Here is a 19,982-nt window from a genome sequence, read left to right on the forward strand (position 1 = left end):
CTCAACCTCAAAGCTCATAGTGTTCATGTGAGGCATCAACACTGTTTTATTACTTCTCAAAAATTATATCCCAAGGATGATTTTGAAAACATCCATCGGTGCTACTGAAAATGCGGTCCTTCCTGACCAGTTATGGATTCACACTGGCGCATTACGGGTTGCACTGTAGATGGCTTTTGCTTCAGAGTTCACCGCCTTCATGTGACTCCTTCTTTTCCCATTGTAATCCCAAACGTTCTGCTTCATTATGAGAGATAAAGTTATGCGCAGCACTTGTGTCTACCAACTCTGTGGTGAGTCTTCTATTGAGTAGGAGTTTCAAGTACATCATTTTTTTGCATACACGTGGTTCCGTAGTAGCTGTCACCTTTGCATTCTTCATCTACATTGCCCCAATAGTTGGCGCTGCGTCAAGTTGACGAACTTCTTCACCCTGAACGACATTTGCATCTCAGGGTGCGTGGTTATCTCTATTTCCTTGACTATGATTCCTGTTGGGTCACACCCGAGCCCAATGATACTATGACAGATATAACAGTCACGACGATGGCAGTTCAGTCCTTGAGGATTGTTCTTGTTCTGATCATCGTTGATATTTTGTGTAACGCCCCAAAATCCTAGACTTGAAACCTTTTATGAAAAAGGTTAAAAGCTTTGAAAACGGTTATTTATTAGAGTTTAAAAGAGAAGTTCAGCAAAAGATCATGTTTGAATTAACAAGTCCTTGGATCTTGGGCGTATTACAACGCAAACTTTTCTTTTACAAACCAATTTGCAACTCAAATATATTTATTGAAATAAATATAAGAAACAGAGTTTTGGTAATACAGTTTTAATAATTCGGAGTTTAATCAAAGAGAGGCTTTCAAAGAAAACTCTATACCATATTTTACCAAAATGTCCTCATGAACGAAACGTCAAAGAAGGGGTCTTATCTTGATCTCATCACGTCATCGTACCATCGCAAGCTGTATAACCTGAATATCACCTGCTCATGAAATGGGTCAGTTTCGCGATAAACTAGTAGGGGTGCCAAAAACAAGAAAGAACAAAGACTGCAATAATCCAGATAATTGCTAAGCTAAACAGGAGAAACAAAACTAGTAGCGCTATCCAAACGTGCTGTGGAGTGAGCAAAACTCTAGTAAAGCAAACAACTAAATACAAGAGCAGTAAGGACCATAGTGCTAAACAAGCAACTATACCAATCCAACTGATTCTAAAGGTGAAGAATAACTAACTCTATCCAACAGTCAAACAATGCAATTAAATAAGACAAACATTCATAACAATGCTCACCTATCTCACATGGGTGTGGGTGCGAGGGTGCGGCATGGACAAAAATGTACTATATATATATATATATAAAAGGGGGGGTCCGAGGGTTCCCCGGTGCGGGTCCTGCTGCGCAGTCAGGGGGGGCCGCCCCTGGCGGGGGGGTTATAGGGGGGCGGCAGCACCCCCCCAAGATTTTTTTTTAAAAATTTTGCAGCCCATTTCATAGGCAAATTTTAAAAAAATAATCTAAAAAATGGACCGAAATCACCTTGAGTGCGGTCAACGCACCCAGGGTTGGGTTGACCACACCCGGTGCCGCACCCGCGTTGAGTCGCGTCGACGCCGGTGCGGCACCCTGCTACCCGAATCCCTGTTACATAGATGCTCGCAATACATATAATTACCATTAAATAGTTCAGTCCATCGACAAATAACTACATTAATCGTAAGGTACAAGCCATTGCATCACAAACAATTTATAAGCTACACATGATAAGCAATCATACGACATCAATTATATCACAATATGTAAGTAGCTTATAAGACAAACGACTATATCAATCCTACTTGCAACCAGTTCGTAGATTACGAGCTGTATGCAATCACATCAATCATAAGAGACACAAACCAACTAGTGTTACCTTACAATAAGCACCAAACAGTTCGACCAAGGGGTAAAGCAAGTCACATGCTAATATGTAGCAACTAGCATAATGCTATTATTATAAGCTTTTAACTAGTATGAGAAGCTAGTTATTACTTAGCAAAGAACTGCGTAAGCAGTTTAACCAACTAGAGTAATGCCTCGACAAATGTGCATAGCTCAACGAGTAGCATACTGAACTATCGAGCCAACAAACAATCAATTCACGTCACAACACGCATATCTCATAATCATGTGCGTAGGTTATATTTTGTTCTCATTATTAGCTAGCCATTGTGGGTACACATAAGGCACAAAACATAGAAACAATTGAGATCGATTCAGGGGTCCATTATGCTATGTATTTGATGCTACTCTGAATGACTGACTGAGTCCTCTCCTAAGGGGACGACTAGTGACCAAGAGAGTAAGTCTCCAAAGGCCTATGAATGCATCTGAATTTCTGCAGAAGTGGCTATCTTTGTAGCATTTCCCTTAACCTTCGATGACTGGGGAAGTTAGGTCTTTTGCCCGTGACTGCCATTAATGGCTTGTCCATCAGAGTTTTGTACCATCCATCTTCTCTCTTGATGAACCATGTCGAACGGGCACGATGGGGGTTTCTTAACCGACGTCCCATTCTACATGCTCTAGTTTTTTGACCCACTTGAGCATCTTGCCTGTGAAGGCGCATAATTGTCATTATGTGAATTACACGCGCCATTGCGTGTTCGAGGCAACCCCACACCTCTCATCCTACTCACCGCAGTACGCAACACACCTTTTCAAAGGTACAACCACAATGAGAGGGGTAAGGATTTCTCACAGGAAATCCCCCAACACATCTGCTTTACAGAAGTCCACAGTGAACTCATTTGAGTTCCAACGTATCATGCTCGGGTTCTTTAGACAGTCACAAACATCTTGCCTATTAGGCGAATATCAGCATTTCAAGATTTACCTTAGAGTGTCAATACACATTTCGAGGTTAATACAGACCTCTCATCCTGCTCTTCGTAGTCCAAACATATCGTACATGACTAAGAGTACAACTACAAGGGGAGGAGCATGGATTTCTCAAAAGAAATTCATCAACAATAATCTCGCAAAAGAAGAGAGTGCACCAACTATCTTAGTTTGACCAGAAAGCCTATAAACTAGGTCTCACATCAGAGTTCATATAGCGCCGATCTAGCGATGGCGCAGGTTTCTCAATAGAACTTTCACCCAACTCATGCACATGCTCCTAAACTGGGTTATACGAGTCATATCGGATATGCGAACCGAAGTTGTAACACACTTCTCCCAAATACATCGATTTGGGAGATTCAACTGCTACCTCACAAAAAGGCTTTCAAAATCTGTTTTACAAGCTATACATCTTGAAAATAGGTTTGCACCTAAATCACCGTTTGAAGAATCGAAGTGCAAGGTGAGCATCGTGACTTTTAAAACAAATAAGTGAAACAGTATACACTATACACTTGAAGCTACACTCAGGGAGTGCAAGCTGACAAGGGGCAAACCCGTGCACATTATAGTGTAATGGCAAAACGAGGAGTAAGACTCGATGTGCGAAGCTGCACCTCGAGCGTAAAACGCACAAGCCAGACACGAGGTATGAAATCATATCTCGACCATCGAAACACGCAAGCAGACAAATACGTAAGCAACTCATGAGGTACAAAATCGTACCCTGAGTAAGCAAGTACAAAAGGTGGCTCGCGAGGCACGAAGTCGTATCTCAAGGAGCATACAATAGAGATAAGATCACAAGCAAGAGTAAAGCATATGTGCAAAGTGCGACAACAACGTAAGGACAAAACAACATATGCAAAAAGTGAGTGCGAAAGCAAGCCTGGGTACGTAAAGCATAACAACAACAGGAAAGTAACGTACGAAAAGCACAAGCAAGAAGTAAAGCCATGGCGCATAAAGCGCACAACAATCATAATATGAAAAGCCAGAAAAGAAATGAACAAGAACACAACGAAGGACCAGGATTGCGTCCGGGAGTTAAAAAGGCATACACATACAAGTAAATGCCATGGCGTAAAGCGTGGGGCAACAGAAAACAAAAAGACAAAGAAAAGTTTGAGTACGTAAAGAAGGACCAGGATTGCAAAACCGCATCCTGAAAGTAAAGCAGAAACATAAAAGACTAATTAAAAAGCCTGGGCACATATAGCGCGGCGGCAAACAGGAAAGTAAAATGCAAAAATTAAAAATGACCAGGTTTGCGAAACCGCGTCCTGGAGTTAAAAGCATACATATATATATATATATTATATGCATACTTATATACTCCATTTCCACATTTTAATTATCTTTTCTAATTTTAGTGTTCATTCGTTCATTGTCCTTTCACGCAATAATCCCCTACCTTGAGGGGTTGCGGGTCCAGCATATGCCTGCAACGTAGGTAAGCATGGGCTCAAGCCACGGAGGGCGAGCAAGGTCCACCGTTCAACCTGCGATGCTAAAAAGGTTAGTATGTCATAATATAAACGAGAAGCGGGTTTGGTAAGACCTTCAGTGGTACCGGACCCCAAATACGAGGGTAGGCAGGGAGCTCAACTCTCTGCAGAAGAGGAACAAAGGCAGCAAGGCAAGGTGTCCTGGGTTCCCTACCTGCAGGAACAACAAAGGCCCCCCGACAGGGCCTTGCTGCCCACCGACAACAAGCAGAGGCAAGGAGCCTTGCTCCCTGCATGCCCGAACAACAGAGAGGGCTATGGGGGCTCAGAGGTGCAGAGGCAAGGACTTCCCCTGCCAGACAAGCAAAGACTGGGAGTGACAAGGGCAAGGGAAACGAAAATAGGCAGGGGACTCTGATCTTTGTCAGACGGGTTGCAGAGGCAGGGGCCCCAACCCCTGCCAGACTCGAGAAGACAGAGACAAGGAGCAGCCGCTGCCTCTCTGCAGAAGACCCAAGCACCTTGTGGCAGACCAGCATAGCTCACAACCACGACGATGCTGGGCACACTACTCATGCCCAAAGCATGAGCAACATGCCCAAAGCTCTACCCACTAGCTGGCATAGCGACCGAACGAGTGAGTAAGCAAGCCAGGGGCAACAAACAAGCCGAAAGCGTGAGAGGGGGAGCAAAGAGGGAACGGGGAGGGCCCGACCACTCCCCGCCAACCTGAACGTAGGGAGAAGGCAGGCCCTACCGACCCATCCGAACACACGGAGGTGGCAGGGGCTCGACCCCTGCCCACCCAGCGAGAAAAAGAGAGGGAGACGACGATAGGGCTCGACCCTTGCCGTCGTTTGCAGACTCAGGGAGGTGGCAGGGGCTCGACCCCTATCGATCTGCCTGAACAAGAGGCAGGCAGAGGGGGCCTTGCCACCCTGTCGACCAAGGCACAAGGGCCACCGGGGAGCCCTCCCCCGGGAGCCCTATGCCAGAGAGGAGGCAACGTAGGTGGCAGCCCTGCCGCCTGCCGCCTACCGAAAAGGGAAAAGGGGGAGACGACCAAGGGGAGGTGCTCAACACCTCCCTCCCTGGCAGAACCAGAGTCACCATAATGGTGGCTCTGGTCCACTGACCCGAGAACAGGAGCGTCGAGGGAGACGAAGAGAGAGGAGACAGCGAGGAGGGGTGCTCGGCACCACCCTCCTGGTAGACCCAGAGCCACCCACAATGGTGGCTCTGGTCCACCGACAACAAACGGGAAAAAGGGAGGCAGCTGACGTCTCCAACGAGAAAACAACACGAGAGGAGAGAGGGAGATACCTTGGAAGACGACAACGATGGGAGAGTCTAGGGACGACTCAGGAGATGGCGGCGGGACCTCGTTCGATAGGCGAAAAGGGATGAAAGGAGATGATGCTCTCAGGGTCACCAGCGTTAGGCTCCGATGAGCAGAGGGAGCTCCAACGTCGGGGGCTCCTCTACGAAAATGAAGAGGCACGAGGGAGAGGGTAACGGGGTCGTCGGGGGTTGCTCAGGGAACCGGGTCATCGAAGGGCCTCCGGCAAGCAGTGGGTGACCGTAACGGGGGGTTTGGCTGAGGCCATTGGCACACGAGGTCGAACGGGAGGTCTCATCGCCAGGACTCGCAACCACGCCGACGTCAGGCGACCGAAGAAGGGGGTATTTGCTGAGGCCACCAGACTGGGGGTGGCAGTGTCAAGGAAGGGTGGCTCACCGGAGCTCGGAGGTCGCCGGACACCGGGGGAGATAAAGAGAAGAGGAAGGGGGGACGACGACGTTGTCGTCGGTCACGGGTGGCGATGGCTGGATGAGCCGCAGAGAGGGAGCAGAGCGACTGTGGTGGCGTTGACCGGACACAGGGAGGAGGAGGGCGACGAGGACAGGGGTCGCTGACAGGAGGTCACCGACGATCGGTAGTCGCTGGTGTCAGGGTCATCGACGGAAACAAGAGCGAGAGACGAAGTTGGGAGGCAGAGAGGAGAGCGAGAAGGGGCGAGGGTTTTGCCCCTCGCCTCACCGCCTGCGTCTTTAAAAGACACAGGCTCTCGATCCTTCGAGAAGCCGAGTCGTGGGTCCGGGTCGAGGTCGTGCCCGGATCCGATCTGAGTTCGCTACCGTAGACCGACATCGGCACGTGTTTGACACGTGTCCGACACAAATTTTTTTTACAAGCTTTACATTTTGTGTAATAAACTGAATTTTTTTAAGCTTGGATTCGGGTCGGATCCAGATCCAGACCTGGACCCGGACCCGAAAGGGAGGCACCGCCTCCCGTGTCTTTTGAAGACAGCGTGGCAGGGGTTCAGAGAGAACCCCTGCCCCCCTTCTTCCTCTCTCGGTCTCTCTCCCCCTCAACGCCTCTCTCTCCCTCACTGTCTCTCGTTCTCTCTTCCCCGACCGACTCTCTCTCCCTCACTGTCTCTCGTTCTCTCTTCCCTTCTCCCTTCGATGCCGCCGCCACCTGCGACCTCCCTTCGGCGCCGTTGCTGCCGGCCATCTCCTTCCCTCTCTGTGCTGCGAAGGCTCCGACGACACCAGGTACGCTTCCACCTCCCCTCTTTTCTCTTCCTTTTGCCTCCTCTTCCACTTCTTCTTCTCGGTGTGGGGTCGACCGACAGGGGGGCAGCGCCCCCTGCCGTCGCCTCTCATCAGTAGGGGGTTACCCCCTGCCTTTCTCAAGATCGGCCAACGGGGGTGGGGGGTGGGTGGGTGGGGGGGAGCAGAGCCCCCTGTCGTCGGCAGGGAGACTCCCCCCAGCCTCTCTCTCTTTGGGTTGATTGACAGGGGGGCAGAGCCTCCTGTCGTCGCCATTCGCTGGCAGGGGGCTCTGCCACCTGTCACTCACTGTGTCGGCAGGGGGGCTCCGCCCCCTGTCACTCACTGTGTCGGCAGGGGGCTCCGCTCCCCCTGTCCCTCTTGTTTTGCTGGCAAGGAGCGAAGCTCCCTGTGTCGGCCCACCCTTTCGGTAGGGGCTTCTGCCCCTTGCCTTTTTGTGGGTTTTTCGGCAGGGGCGGAGCCCCTGCCTCTTTGTGGTTCTTTCGGTAGAGGAGGGGCTCGCCTCCCCTCTTCTCTGTTTTTCCTCTGTCAAGGCAGGGGAGGGGCCGAGCCCTCCTCCCTGCCTCCTGTTATGGCAGAGGAGGGGCTCGCCCCCCTCCTCTCTGTTCCCTCTGTTTGGCAGGGGAGGGGCACGACCCCTCCCTGCTTCTGTTACGGCAGGGGAGGGGCATGACCCCTCCCTGCTTCTGTTGCGGCAGGGGAGGGGTCGAGCCCCTCCTCCCTGCTCCTTGTTCCCTATCATGGCAGGGGAGGGGCTGAGCCCCCTCCCTGCTTCGTGTTATGACAGGGGAGGGGCTGAGCCCCCTCCCTGCTCTTTGTGTTGGCAGGGGAGGGGCTGAGCCCCCTCCCTGCTCGTTGTTTTGACGGGGGAGGCGGTCGAGCCCCTCCCTACTCCTTGTTGCGGCAGGGGAGGGGGTCGAGCCCTCCCTGTGCCTCTTCGTTGTTTTTTGGTGGGCCGGGGCAAGCCCCCTCGCTTCGCTTTTCCCTGGCATCAGGCAGGCCTTCGTTCGTGGTTGACAGGTAGGGGCTTTGACCCTGCCTCTCTTCTGCTTTGTCAGGCAGGTGCGCAACCCTGCCTGCCCTCGCTTTATGAGGGCAGGGGTGCAACCCCTCTGCCTCCTCGGAGTCCGCTGACAGCAAGTCAGCAGGGGCTCGCAGCCCTTGCCCCTGCTTCTTGCGCTTATAGCAGGTGCGCATGTACACGATGCCCCTGCCTTTGCTTCCTTTACGTCAGGACGACGATAGTACCCCTGAATTTCTAATTTGGTATTAGCTTGCTAAGATCGTTACTTTTGCAGCTCGTACGACGGGTCCAGCTCGCGCTACGCGACCCGAGCCGCCAATCGTGTATGTCCACAGACGTCAGCAAACTTGCAACTCTCAAAGGTAGGGGAAGATTGCACAGAAGACTTGGACAATTGAATTGCGTTTAATTAACTAAAAAGGACAATTAAATAAATATATATGCATATATATCATATATATTTATACGAGTACGCATTTAACTCAAGGACGCGGTTTCACGATCCTTGTCCTTTACTTTGCCGTTGCGCATCGCGCACAGGTTTTGTGTTGCACTCCTTTTTACAGTTCCTTTACTTTGCCGTTGCGCATCGTGCAAAGGTGCTGCGTTGCACTCCTGCTTGCAGTTTTTACTTGCCGTCGCGCGTTGTGCGAGGGTTTGCATTGCACTTCTGCTTACCGCCTTTACTTTGCCGTTGCGCCTAGGCTCTTGCTTTTGCATATGTGTTGGTATTGCCTTGCTTTTGCAGATGACGTGCAGGTTCTTGCTCTTTGCGTATGCCTTAAAGGCATCCTCGTGGAGGATGCAAGAGACATCTATCACTCACTCTTGCGACAAGAGTTCAGTTGGGAGCTGGCGATACACCTTCGTTTAAGGAGAGGGATACCTCGCAAGGATCCTGGCTCTTCGTGTGCGCAGTCCTGCAGAGTCGACTTGAGATTTTAGGGAGCTGCGCAAAGGCATCAAAGACTGCTCCAAAATCGAAGCATTTGGAAGGATGTGACTGGCCGATTTTGGTCGCCCTTTTTGGCATATCTCGAGTGATCCCGAATTGGGGGTTCGAGCGAACTTCTTAGCGGGTGTCCTGTTGAGAAACCCGTATCCCGTCTATCGAGGCCGGTATCGAGTCATGTGAGGCATGTAGATACCCCGACAGCAAATGTGATTCGAGATAGTCACATGTATAATGTTGGCACAAGGTACTGCTGTTTCAAAAGATAAAGTAAAGTTGATAAACTTTACATCTTTGTGAAACACTCCTGTTGAGGCTTCTATTGAGGAGCTATACCTCTTTCATCCTAGAGTACTTGTAGTCGTGCACGACACGTCTAGTACTGCGATGATCGGATGAGACGGTCGTGCGACCTCGAACAATGCTAAATGCAAAATGCTGTAATCACATAAATGGCCTCACATTCGCCTTCACAGGCAAGATGCTCGAGTGATTTAAAGACCACAACATAGAATGGGTCGTTAGTTAAGCAACCACTAACGCACCCATTCGCTTCTGGTTGTCTGTCAAGGGAGAGGACAGATCGGTACAAAAACTCCAATGGACAGGTTGTTAATAACCACCCCACGGGCAAAGATCCGGCCTCCCCAGGCATTGGAGTTAGGGGATAGGGGCTACACAAGTTAGCTCAACACTTCTGCAGAAGTTGGATACATCTGTGACACTGCTTTTCAGCCTCTGGGGAATCCTCTCTCGGCTAATGTCGTCCCCTTTGGAGCAGACTCAACTAGCTATTCGGGTTATTGAAAATACATAGAATAACAGACACCCGAACTAGTCTCAGTTGTTTCTACGTTTTGCCTGCGCGTACCCGCAGGCCAGTAATTATCGAAACATAAGGTCTGTTCACACTGGTCGTGGGTTGTGAGATTCGCTTGCAATACTGCTTCACTTGCACTACTGCTTCACTTGCACTATTGCTTCGCTTGCACTACTAATTCGCTTGCACTACTAATTCGCTTGCTTGCTCGATAGTTCAGTATGCTACTCGTTGAACTGTGCACGCCTGTCAAGGCGTTACTCTAGTTGGTTAAACTGCTTACGCAGTTCTTTGCGGAGTAATAAGGAGTTTCTCATACTAGTTAAATGCTTATAATAATAGCATTATACCAGTTGCTACATATTAGCATGTGACTTGCTTTATCCCTTGGTTGAACTGTTTGGTGCTTATTGTAGCGTAGCACTTGTTGGCTTGCATCTCTTATGATTGATGTGATTGCATACAACTCGTAATCTACGAACTGGTGGCAACTAGGATTGATGTGACCGCTTGTCTTATAAGCTGCTTACATATTGTGATATAACTGTTGCCGTATGATTGTTTATGAATGGCTTGTGATGTAATGGTTTATGCCTTACAATTAATTTAATTACTTGTCGATGGACTGAGCCATTTTATGGTAATTATATGTTTTACGAGCATTGTTATGAGTGCTTGTCTTATTCAGTTGTTTTGTTTGGCTGACGGGTAGAGTTAGTTACCCTTCGCCCATAGAATCAACTGAATTGCCATATCTGCGTGTTCTCATGTGTCGTTTACACATGCTTTGAGGGCCTATTTGAGGATTACAATATTCCTTGTGGCAATAATACGATGCGTAGGATTATATGCTTATGCGTGGAGTGATACGATGCATATTGCTGATATACATGCTTGTGCCCATATTGTGGCTACTGACATCGAGAGCAGTCAACTGTTCGGAGCAGTCGATTGTATAGATGCGTGTATCACCGAGTAGGGTGTTTGTCGAGCACCTGATCTCCAAAGGATTATCTGCGAGGGCGTGTATGATCAAGACCAGGTACCCGACTAGAGTGGTAGATTCTCTGTGAGGATGTACACTTTCCACGAACGGGTAGCCTAGCCGCGAAGACGGTGAACTCCTGTGAGGAAGTGTATGGTCCAAGACCAGGTATACCATCTAGGGCGGAATTCCTTATGAGGTTATACATTTCCCAGACCAGGTGATCCGGCGTTGATCTTGTTGTTTGTATTAGTGGCTATCGACCCTGAGAGCGGTCATTGGTGTTGATGCGTGTATCACAATGAATTTCATTGGATATGACATTTGTTGGGGACCCGCTTCCCAAAGGGTTCGCTGTGGGGGTATGTATGATCAAGATCAGGTGACCCGGCTAGAGCGGTAAAATCTTTGTGAGGATGTACACTGTCCACGAACAGGTAGCCGCAAAGACGGTGAACTCCTGTGAGGAAGTGTATGGTCCAAGACCAAGTATACCCTCTAGGGCGGTAATTTCTTGTCAGGCCGTATATCTCCCAGACCGAGCGATCTGATGTGGATTCTGTGTTTTTGCTTACCATAGAAAGTTATGGTGAGCTGTGACGATCTTCTGAGATTGTTTGTGGTAGCCAACTATGAATTCATAGTTTCGACTTTCTGTTTTAGCATGATTACATGCTTGACTCAGGTGTGAGAATCAGATCGTTAGCAATTTGAGTTAGTGATCATGTTTTGGACCTTCTATGGAAGGGTGAGCTTTTCTGAGAAGGTATGACGCCTTAGTGCGTCATAACCGGTGACGATTAGCCGCGTAAGACTTTGAGAGATGAGGATAGATTAAGGTCGTTCAGGACAAAGCGTTGGTTAGAAGTAGTGAGTGACAAACTATGTCCTGGTGGTGATTAGATGCAGAGACCTCGTTCTAGGAACGAGGACAAGCTTGTTGCGTAGTAGTTCTCAGCTTACGACCAAATGGATCGTATGCTGCGTTGGTCAGTTGCACTGCTTACTTGCGTTGAACTGCTTACTTGCTTTGAACTGCTTACTTGCTTTGAACTGCTTATTGTTTGCCCTGCTTACGCGCTTGCACTCCTTACTCGCTTTCACTGTTGACTCGCTTGTATTACTTACGTGTTTGCACTATTCACCTACTCGCTTTGCTTACCTGTTTAACTGCATATCTGCTTTAAACTGTGTAACATACTGAATTAAATGTACTTAATTCAGTTTCCTGTTAGCCTCTCTTGTGCACCTACTAGTTTTTCGCGAAACTAACCCATTCTATGGGTACAGGTGATGATTAGGTACACTACGGGCGATGGTGCTATTGCAAGATGGCTTCAAGACTTCTTCTTCTTGCTCTTAGCTCGCGTCCTGGACACTTGGGTTTGTATCGGATTTCCCTTAGGATATCCGAATCTTGTGAATTTTGGTTCTTTTAGCTAACGTGCCCAAAGTGTTCAGCTTGCCTTATGATTTATCAAAAGAAAATCTTCCGCTATTTCATAAACAAACTCTGAAGGAAAGAGATATTTCTAGTCTCTTGCCTGTTTTTCTGAAAAGGTTCGCAAGTTTGAAATTTGGGGCGTTACATTTTAGCCATCCTGTCGATCAGGATTTTGCTAGTTTCCACGGCTAGCATTGCGCCCATTATCATTCTTCGATTATACCTTTGATTATTATTGTTGTTATGGTCATTTCCATATTGTCTACCTTGAAATGCCGTGTTGTGCTGATCGAGCTCGGCAAGCCTCTCCGCAACAACAAGTGCTGCAGTGAGAGTTGGAGGGTCATGCCGAATGAGCTTTGTAGCTGCCCACCCTTGTAATCTATGCCTGAAGTGGAACAACCGATCTGCGTCGCCCATGTCTTCGATATCCGACATCATCGAAGTGAACACCTTGACATAATCATGAACTGACCCTGTCTGCTTCAATGCTAGCAGCCTGTTATGGGTCAATCTTTCCTTATTTTTGGGCAAAAATAAGTCGCGTAACTCTCTCTTAAGATCCTCTCATGAGTCTAGAGTGACAAGCCCTTGTCAAATATCGCCTAAGCGGCATCTCCACCAAACGGTTGCTTCATTCGCAAAGGACATCGTTGCGGTACTCAATCTATCTGCTTATTCCTCAACTCTGGCAGCATCAAGGTATTGCTCCATTTGGTCAATAAAGTTCTCGAGATCTCTCGAGTTTCGAGTGTCCCTATACTTTGCGGGCTCAAGTAGCTTGATATGTGGCCTATCCACATGCGCCGCTGCTCCACCAATTGAGACAGTCCTCAACTGATAATTCTTCGGCAACCATGATGTTGAACCGTTCAAGTAGATCATCAAGCTTGGTGGTAAGAACCTCCACCGAATCTCCAAATCAAGTGGCAAGACTTTCCACAGAGTCCTCCACTCCCTTTACTGCGGTCCTGAACACTAACAATAGTCACTTTGCACTCATATCCATTTTTGTCTAATTTCTAACAAAAGCCAATAATTTTAGGGAAAACCCTAAACCTAGCAAAATCCTAATAGCGACAAAAAGGCAGCCAAAAAAGGGTTGAAATATCAAAGGGTTTTCCCCAATGTAGAATACCCTAAGTTTGTTGACACATGCCACCAGTAATTTTTGCAAGAAAAGAATTTGCAGTTTCCCCCCTTTTCTATGTTAAATTACTGAAAACAACAAAGAAAAGAGGATATGCATTGTTGAAACTTGAACTAATCACACCCTCTTTGGAACTTCACTGCAAATTGCTTGCCATGAGCGCCGATTGTCAAAATTGTTGGAGAGTTTTATAAGCTCGCCGGTTTTACCATGAGGGGTGGGGGTGGGGGAGGCACTTATGGACAAAGGCATGAACAAATGGCCTGACTTTTGACCAGGTCTTTGACTTAAAAAAATGGATTGGTTTGCAGAGGTGAACCAATCCACTCAAACCAGTACGTGAACTCATGTCTGACACGATATGTTTCCATTTCCTAAGTACCCATGTGAAATAGCTGTAAACTTAGTGTGCCATCAATCGCAGGGGTGATAATGTTGTCTTCATTTTGTCTTGAGCACTATAGAACTTCATGCTTCATATTCATAGTGATCCCGAGTCTGCCATTGTATAAAATAAAATGCATATAATAAACAAATAAGACAAACTCTTTCCCTATTTATAAAAATTGGAGAGCTTTTTATTTAATTTTGTTATGTTTCTTAAATACAAACAATCTGTTAAAATAAAATAAAATATAAATGCATCTTGCTAATTTCATATTATCCGACTTTGATTTTTACCATCCATCATGTTTATATCCTTCAAACTGGTTGCATTCACCAACTAATATCACACATCTTTTTTATATCCTTCTCCATCATTGAGTTCAATTTCCATATAAATCTTGGCCTCGTGAACTAATGGTAAATCATCACAAGGATTATACTTTAATTTGGTGGGAAATTCCTCATACTCATCTCATGTTACTAAACAACGAGTATGAGGAATTTCCCAATAATGAGTTAAGGGTAAATTTTCACCCTTAGTTCATTGTTGAATAGTGACTTGTGACAAGGTTGCATATATAAAAGCTTCTGGTATTTTCACAAGTATTATAGTTTAATTTAGTGGGAAATTCCTCATACTCATCTCATGTTACTCTTTAATGTTGCTGCAGCTGCTGGGGCTGGTCTTGCTGGGACTAAAATGGCTAGAAGAATTGGAGATATTGATGAATTTGAATTCAAACACATTGGTGAAAATCACAATCAAGGCGTAGGTTTCTTCTCTCATAGTCAATAATTTTTGCTTCAAATGTATCACATAATTTTCCTGTTGTCATGTGGACACTTCACTTAGCATGTGTCACATAAGCACTGGGCTTGTCATGATACTTAATGGACCAGTCAAACCAATGTTGACATTGTCAACACTATATCCTTAAGTTTATATATTTTTATCATCTTAATTCTTTGTTTGGTAATTACTTGCTTTTCATAATATATGTTTTAACTTTCAACTTAGATTTGTTATGTAATGCATAACACTTTTATGGTGGCATTTATCTGTTATTGCCTCAATTGAGGATCTTGATTAGAGTTACCAAAAACTCTGCTACATGTGGGAAACCCATTTCCTGGGGAACTGTTTCCAAAACTCATGGGTAACTTGTGAAGAATGCATCATAAACCCATTTCCTGTCAAGTGAGAAACCCATTTTAACATCATATTGGAAACTTATTTACTTTATATACAAATGCTGTTTCCTTGAATGAGAAACATGTTTCCCATACATTTCTTGCACATTTCCCTTAATATTTTTTAATAAATGAGGTGAAATACACTTCATTTAAATTTTTTCACATTACTTATGAGAAAACCATGTTTTTAATGGTAAGAAGGATGTAATGTATTGAATGAAATAGAAAAATTTCATAATTTAATGTTATCATATTATTTTACATTATTTCTTGAGTATATTTTAACTAAACCATAAATCAATATGTTGCTTTTAAACACTTTGTTTATGAGATTTGTTATTTTCTTGGCATCTATGCACTCATTCACATAAAATAGAAACAACTTGTGTGATTATTTTATAGTTGTGGTCAATGCCTTTATATATTTTATGAAAGATTTTTTCTTAATACTAATTAAAGAACTGAAGTTTGTGAAAACTAATAATACTCTTTATGTATATTACCATAGTTGCACTTTTGCTATATATATATATATATATCTGTGTGTGTGTGAGTGTGTGTGTGTCTGTGTGGTAGTGGTGGTGGTGGTGGTGGTGGGGGGGAGTATTTGATTTTAGCAAGGATCAACCCTTAGATCATGTTTATCCCACATGCATGTAGGATTTTCTGGGGGTTGAAAACTTAACAGCCTACAGTATGCCAAATTTTCACCCCTCAAAATGTATTTTACATAAAAAAACACAATCCAAGAGCTGTTTCCTGCTATTTAGACTATGCTGAAAACATCTTACATGCACACATGTTTCTCGTTTATATGAACCTAAAAAAGTCCCATTTCCTATTTTTGTTTGCCAGCATGTTTCTTATTTCCATCTCCCTTCTTGTCAACCTTATTGTGAGTACAAATTACACATACATGATATACAGTCACGTTCCTATTCCCTAGTTTTTGCAATGGGAAAATTCCATTTGAGTCCCACCTTTTGCATGATATTCCAAAAGTGTCCCATGTTTTCTGAAAAGACATTTCACGACCCAACTTTTCACTCAAGCTATCAAGTAGGGACCTCAATTCAATTTTTTGGTTAAGACTAGAAAAAATCATTTTTAACTTTGTTTTCAAGAGGTGTTTAGCCTGTTCTATTATGCAATAGGGGTAGTTTAGGTAATGGTATTATATATAACCTATGTCACATGGATGCGGCTGCGGATACGGGGATACAGCCATTTCTATGAAGTTTCTAATATGACTTGTCTATAAGGGGATACGGAACGGGAGTCAAAATGGAGTATCCATGTGACATAGTACATAACTCACTGTTACCTGGGCGACTCCAACTGAGGTCTCTATTTGATACCCTCAAGGAAAAGTTAGGTCCTGAAATATCTTTTCAGAAAACATGGAACTCGTTTTGGAATATCAGGAAAAAGGTGGGCCTTAATAATACTTTTTCTTTTACAAAATCCTCGTTTTGTACCATGTCAATGTTTTGTCCCATACCCGAGTCTGGCAATTTTTGTGGTTCAAGCCTGAAGGCTGCAAAGAAAAATTATATGCCATGTGGAGGAAAAGTTCAGTAACTGGTGATATTTTGATTGATCATTATACAAAATAGCTTGATCTATTTCATAATCTAACAATCATCTTTTTCAGTGCCTAGCTGTTGGCATCATGGTCTCAGGATTTGTCTTTGAGGAGGATGATTTTTCAAAACCATGGGAAGGGCAAAGTGGAAACTTAGAGAGGTAAATTGTAACATTGTTAAACATTAATAAATTGCTTTTAGTTTTTCCATATCCCTTCTTTGATGATATAGCATGACTTTTTTGTATGCAACATGATGCCAACAGCTTTAATGAGGGGCGGACAAAAAAACTTCAAAAATTCGTAACTCAAGCTTCAATGCAGCAATACCAAAAATAAACTTACATAAAATCCTCTAAAAACTTGTTTTAGTGGATGCCAAACTTGTCTCTAGGAACCAGCCCTTGAATCTCTAAGTTTTGGCCAAAGTAGGTGATGTCACTTACCTCTCATGGTGGTGGCTTTGTATTTTGCTTGAAAATCTCCCTTGATTTTACTCCAGTCTTCCCTGCAATGTCTCTGATACCACATGCAGATTAGGGGTGGCAATTGGGTCAGGTTGGCGGGTCGGGTCGGCGGGTCAACATACCTCAACACGAACCCGTAAACGGGTCGGCTGTGGCAAACACAAACCCGACCCATTTATTAAACGGGTAACCCGACATGACACGGTTAACCCGTTTAATAAACGGGTTGACGGGTCGGGTTTTGGTAAACGGGTTGGCGGGCGGGTCGGGTTCAAGTAAACGAGTTGGCGGGTCGGGTTCGGGTAAACGGATTGACCCGCCCGCCTAACCCGTTTATTAAACGGGTCAGCCGGGTTGGCTGGTTGGCATACCCCTAACACGAACCCGACCCGTTTAATAAACGGGTTAGGTGGGTCGACCCATTTACGACACAAACCCGTTTAAACCAAACCCGAACCCGGCTAAGAAGCGGGTTGGCGGGTCGTGTCAGATTTTGCCACCCCTAGTGCAGATGGTATAAAACACACGAAAAGCTGCACAGGGAAGAGAGTAAAAAAGCACAATACTTCATTCTTGGTTAGGCATGAGTAAATACAATGAGTATTTCCTGTTACATTTTGGACAACTATGTCCTTTTAAGTTTGACCAAGGTTATAACTATACAAAAAATAAAGAATATGAGTCAAAAACCAAGAATTACTGAGACATAATATTTACAAATTATACATACAGATCAGACTAAATTCCAACAGTCAACCCAAACTTCAGAATTGTTGGCTTAGCCTCATGTTTATCCAGACTCCTTCTGATAAAACAGAGGGATTCATGAAAATGTATATATGGAAGTTGTGTTTAATGCCCAAATATGAACCATTGATGATTTCTCTTGCTACATCAATCATTGATATCTAGGTTCCTGGGTTCAGCTAACTATTACTCATTTATTTCAAGAATTTCCTTGATGTGTGGAAGCATGTTTAGGTCCTCTGATCAGATGTAGTTGGTTAAGATATCAGTAGTGTAAACTCTGTAGAAACCATTTGTTGTTTCATAGATGTAAAGCACCATGTGTGTCCTAGCCAGAGTTACCAGTCGAGGAAGCGGGAGCGGGAAGCGATACGGGAAGCGGGAGCGGGAAGCGAGGCACTTTCAAAAATTTAGGAAGCGGGGAAGCGTGGGACCACTTAGAAGAAAATTCCGAACCGTCTCGGAAACGACCTAGGAAGCGAACCGGAAGCGACCTAGGAAGCGAACCGGAAGCGAGGGGGAAGTGGAAAAAATGAAAAAAATGGGGAAGCGATGGGGAAGCGTGGGGGAAACGTGGGGGAAGCGTGGGGGAAGCGCGCTTCCCATTTATGGGAAGCTCGTTTCCCATAAAAGGGGGACGCACTTCCCATAAAAGGGAAGCGCGCTTCCCAAAAAAAGGGGACGCTTCCCCTCACGCTTCGGAAGCGCGACGTTTCGCGCTTCAGAAGCGCGCTTCCCCTTTTGCCTAGGCGCTTCCGGTAACTCTGGTCCTAGCAAAATAGCTTGAAAGGAGGGAATGAGACAGCATTTACATCCCAGCTGCTATGAAGGGACTTCAATGGCGGCCACATATCTCTTGAATAGTCTTAATTGGTGCCTTTTGTGATTAGGTTCAACTTTGCCTTTTGTATTCAGGTATGCTCTACAATGGGAGTCAAAAAATTTGATTGCAGTAAGCACTGCAATACAAGACTGGTTGACTTCAAGTAAGCAAGTAATTGCATTCATTTTGACCTAATTATCTTCTCTGGTGGTTCACTTGGTACTGACGTTGACTTTACTGGTTTCTTCTATAGGCCTGACAACTGAATTGATGAGACAAGGTGCCATGTTGACAGTGTTAAGCTCTCTAGTAGCTGCATTAGCATGGCCATCCACACTACTAGCTGCAACAAATTTTATAGACAGCAAATGGTCTATTGCAGTGGACAGGTAGCTTTTCATATAATATGAACAGTATGTGGAAGGTCATTTTTTGTAAATCAACATGATACTGTAGATTTATGGTTGATCAACCAATAACTTCATCTGGCAGATCAGATAAGGCAGGGAAGCTTCTTGCTGAAGTATTGCTGAAAGGATTACATGGACACAGGCATACCACTGGATATAGGTTATCACTTATTGGTTTCTTTAACTAAATCTGGCCAATTCTTATTTGTTGTTATTTACTGTAACAACAGGCCTGTTACTCTTATTGGTTATTCCTTGGGAGCAAGGGTGATATTCAAATGTCTTGAGCATCTGGCCATATCTGCTGATAGTGGTATCTGGCTATTTTGAGTTTACAAGATGGTTTTGTTTACATCAGGTTGACAAAACCATGATCTACGTTATTTCATTTTGCAGCTGGCATTGTGGAAAGAGTTGTTCTCCTTGGAGCACCAATTCCATTGAGAGATGAAAATTGGGAGGCTGCTCGTAAGGTAACCATGTGTATCATAATAATTCTGGTTATAACATTTTATGCACTGTGCCTCTTGGTAAGAACTGCATGTTTTTCTTATTTTTTAGCATCAGCTAATGGTATTCTTGTTAGAATAGAAGAGGGCATCTCCCAGGGGAAGAATCGCTGTTCAAGTCAGTGGTTTTAATGAAAGTCTCTATTGTAAGTTGAGCCTCTCATATGGGGCGTCCCATGTGTGGCATGATTTTGTAACTTAGGGCAAACGTTTTTAATGAAAGATTAGAGGTGCAACCCTTCACCTAGCAACAGAATCAAGGGTTAACTGTGTTCTCCTCCATTCACCTCTCTTCTACCTGTGTATGAGTTGGGGCTGAGTTTTCATGGTATCAGAGCCACAAATCATTGTGGCCCTTGTCTATTTTAGTGCTGATTAGAGGCAAGTCTCTCCCTTTTTCATCTCAATAGCCCTTCTTTGATTATCCCTCTTTTCTCTTCTTTCTTTCACTTTCTTTTGCTTCCCTTCACCTTATTCCAAAATCAATTTCATTATTTCTTTTGCTGTTATTTCTTTCTCCCTTTGTTTTTTTTCCTAATCTTTGTCTTAATATCTTGATAGTGTTTC

At 45.0% G+C, this 19,982-nt stretch overlaps 1 protein-coding gene across 11 annotated transcripts in view; it reads left to right on the forward strand.

Annotated features, from left to right (window-relative positions):
• LOC149842539 (transmembrane and coiled-coil domain-containing protein STS1-like) overlaps positions 1-19,982 on the forward strand; it is a 158,952-nt gene that overhangs the window by 12,093 nt on the left and 126,877 nt on the right. For 8 of the 11 annotated variants that reach the window (XR_016430778.1, XR_016430779.1, XR_016430780.1 and 5 more), the window contains exons 6-12: positions 14,352-14,449; positions 16,529-16,620; positions 18,589-18,659; positions 18,750-18,885; positions 18,989-19,066; positions 19,137-19,219; positions 19,303-19,379. Coding sequence is in view for 8 of the 11 variants with exons in the window: in XM_089999261.1 (XP_089855387.1) it covers positions 14,352-14,449; positions 16,529-16,620; positions 18,589-18,659; positions 18,750-18,885; positions 18,989-19,066; positions 19,137-19,219; positions 19,303-19,379 (635 nt within the window). In the remaining 3 variants the exon portion in view is untranslated. The remainder of the gene's footprint in view (positions 1-14,351; positions 14,450-16,528; positions 16,621-18,588; positions 18,660-18,749; positions 18,886-18,988; positions 19,067-19,136; positions 19,220-19,302; positions 19,380-19,982) is intronic. The other 3 variants (XM_089999267.1, XM_089999264.1, XM_089999265.1) reach the window with 1 other exon arrangement.

This window comes from Nuphar pumila, chromosome 3, assembly GCF_984573655.1.
Source record: "Nuphar pumila chromosome 3, dmNupPumi1.hap1.1, whole genome shotgun sequence".
In the NCBI taxonomy this organism is placed as follows: domain Eukaryota; kingdom Viridiplantae; phylum Streptophyta; class Magnoliopsida; order Nymphaeales; family Nymphaeaceae; genus Nuphar; species Nuphar pumila.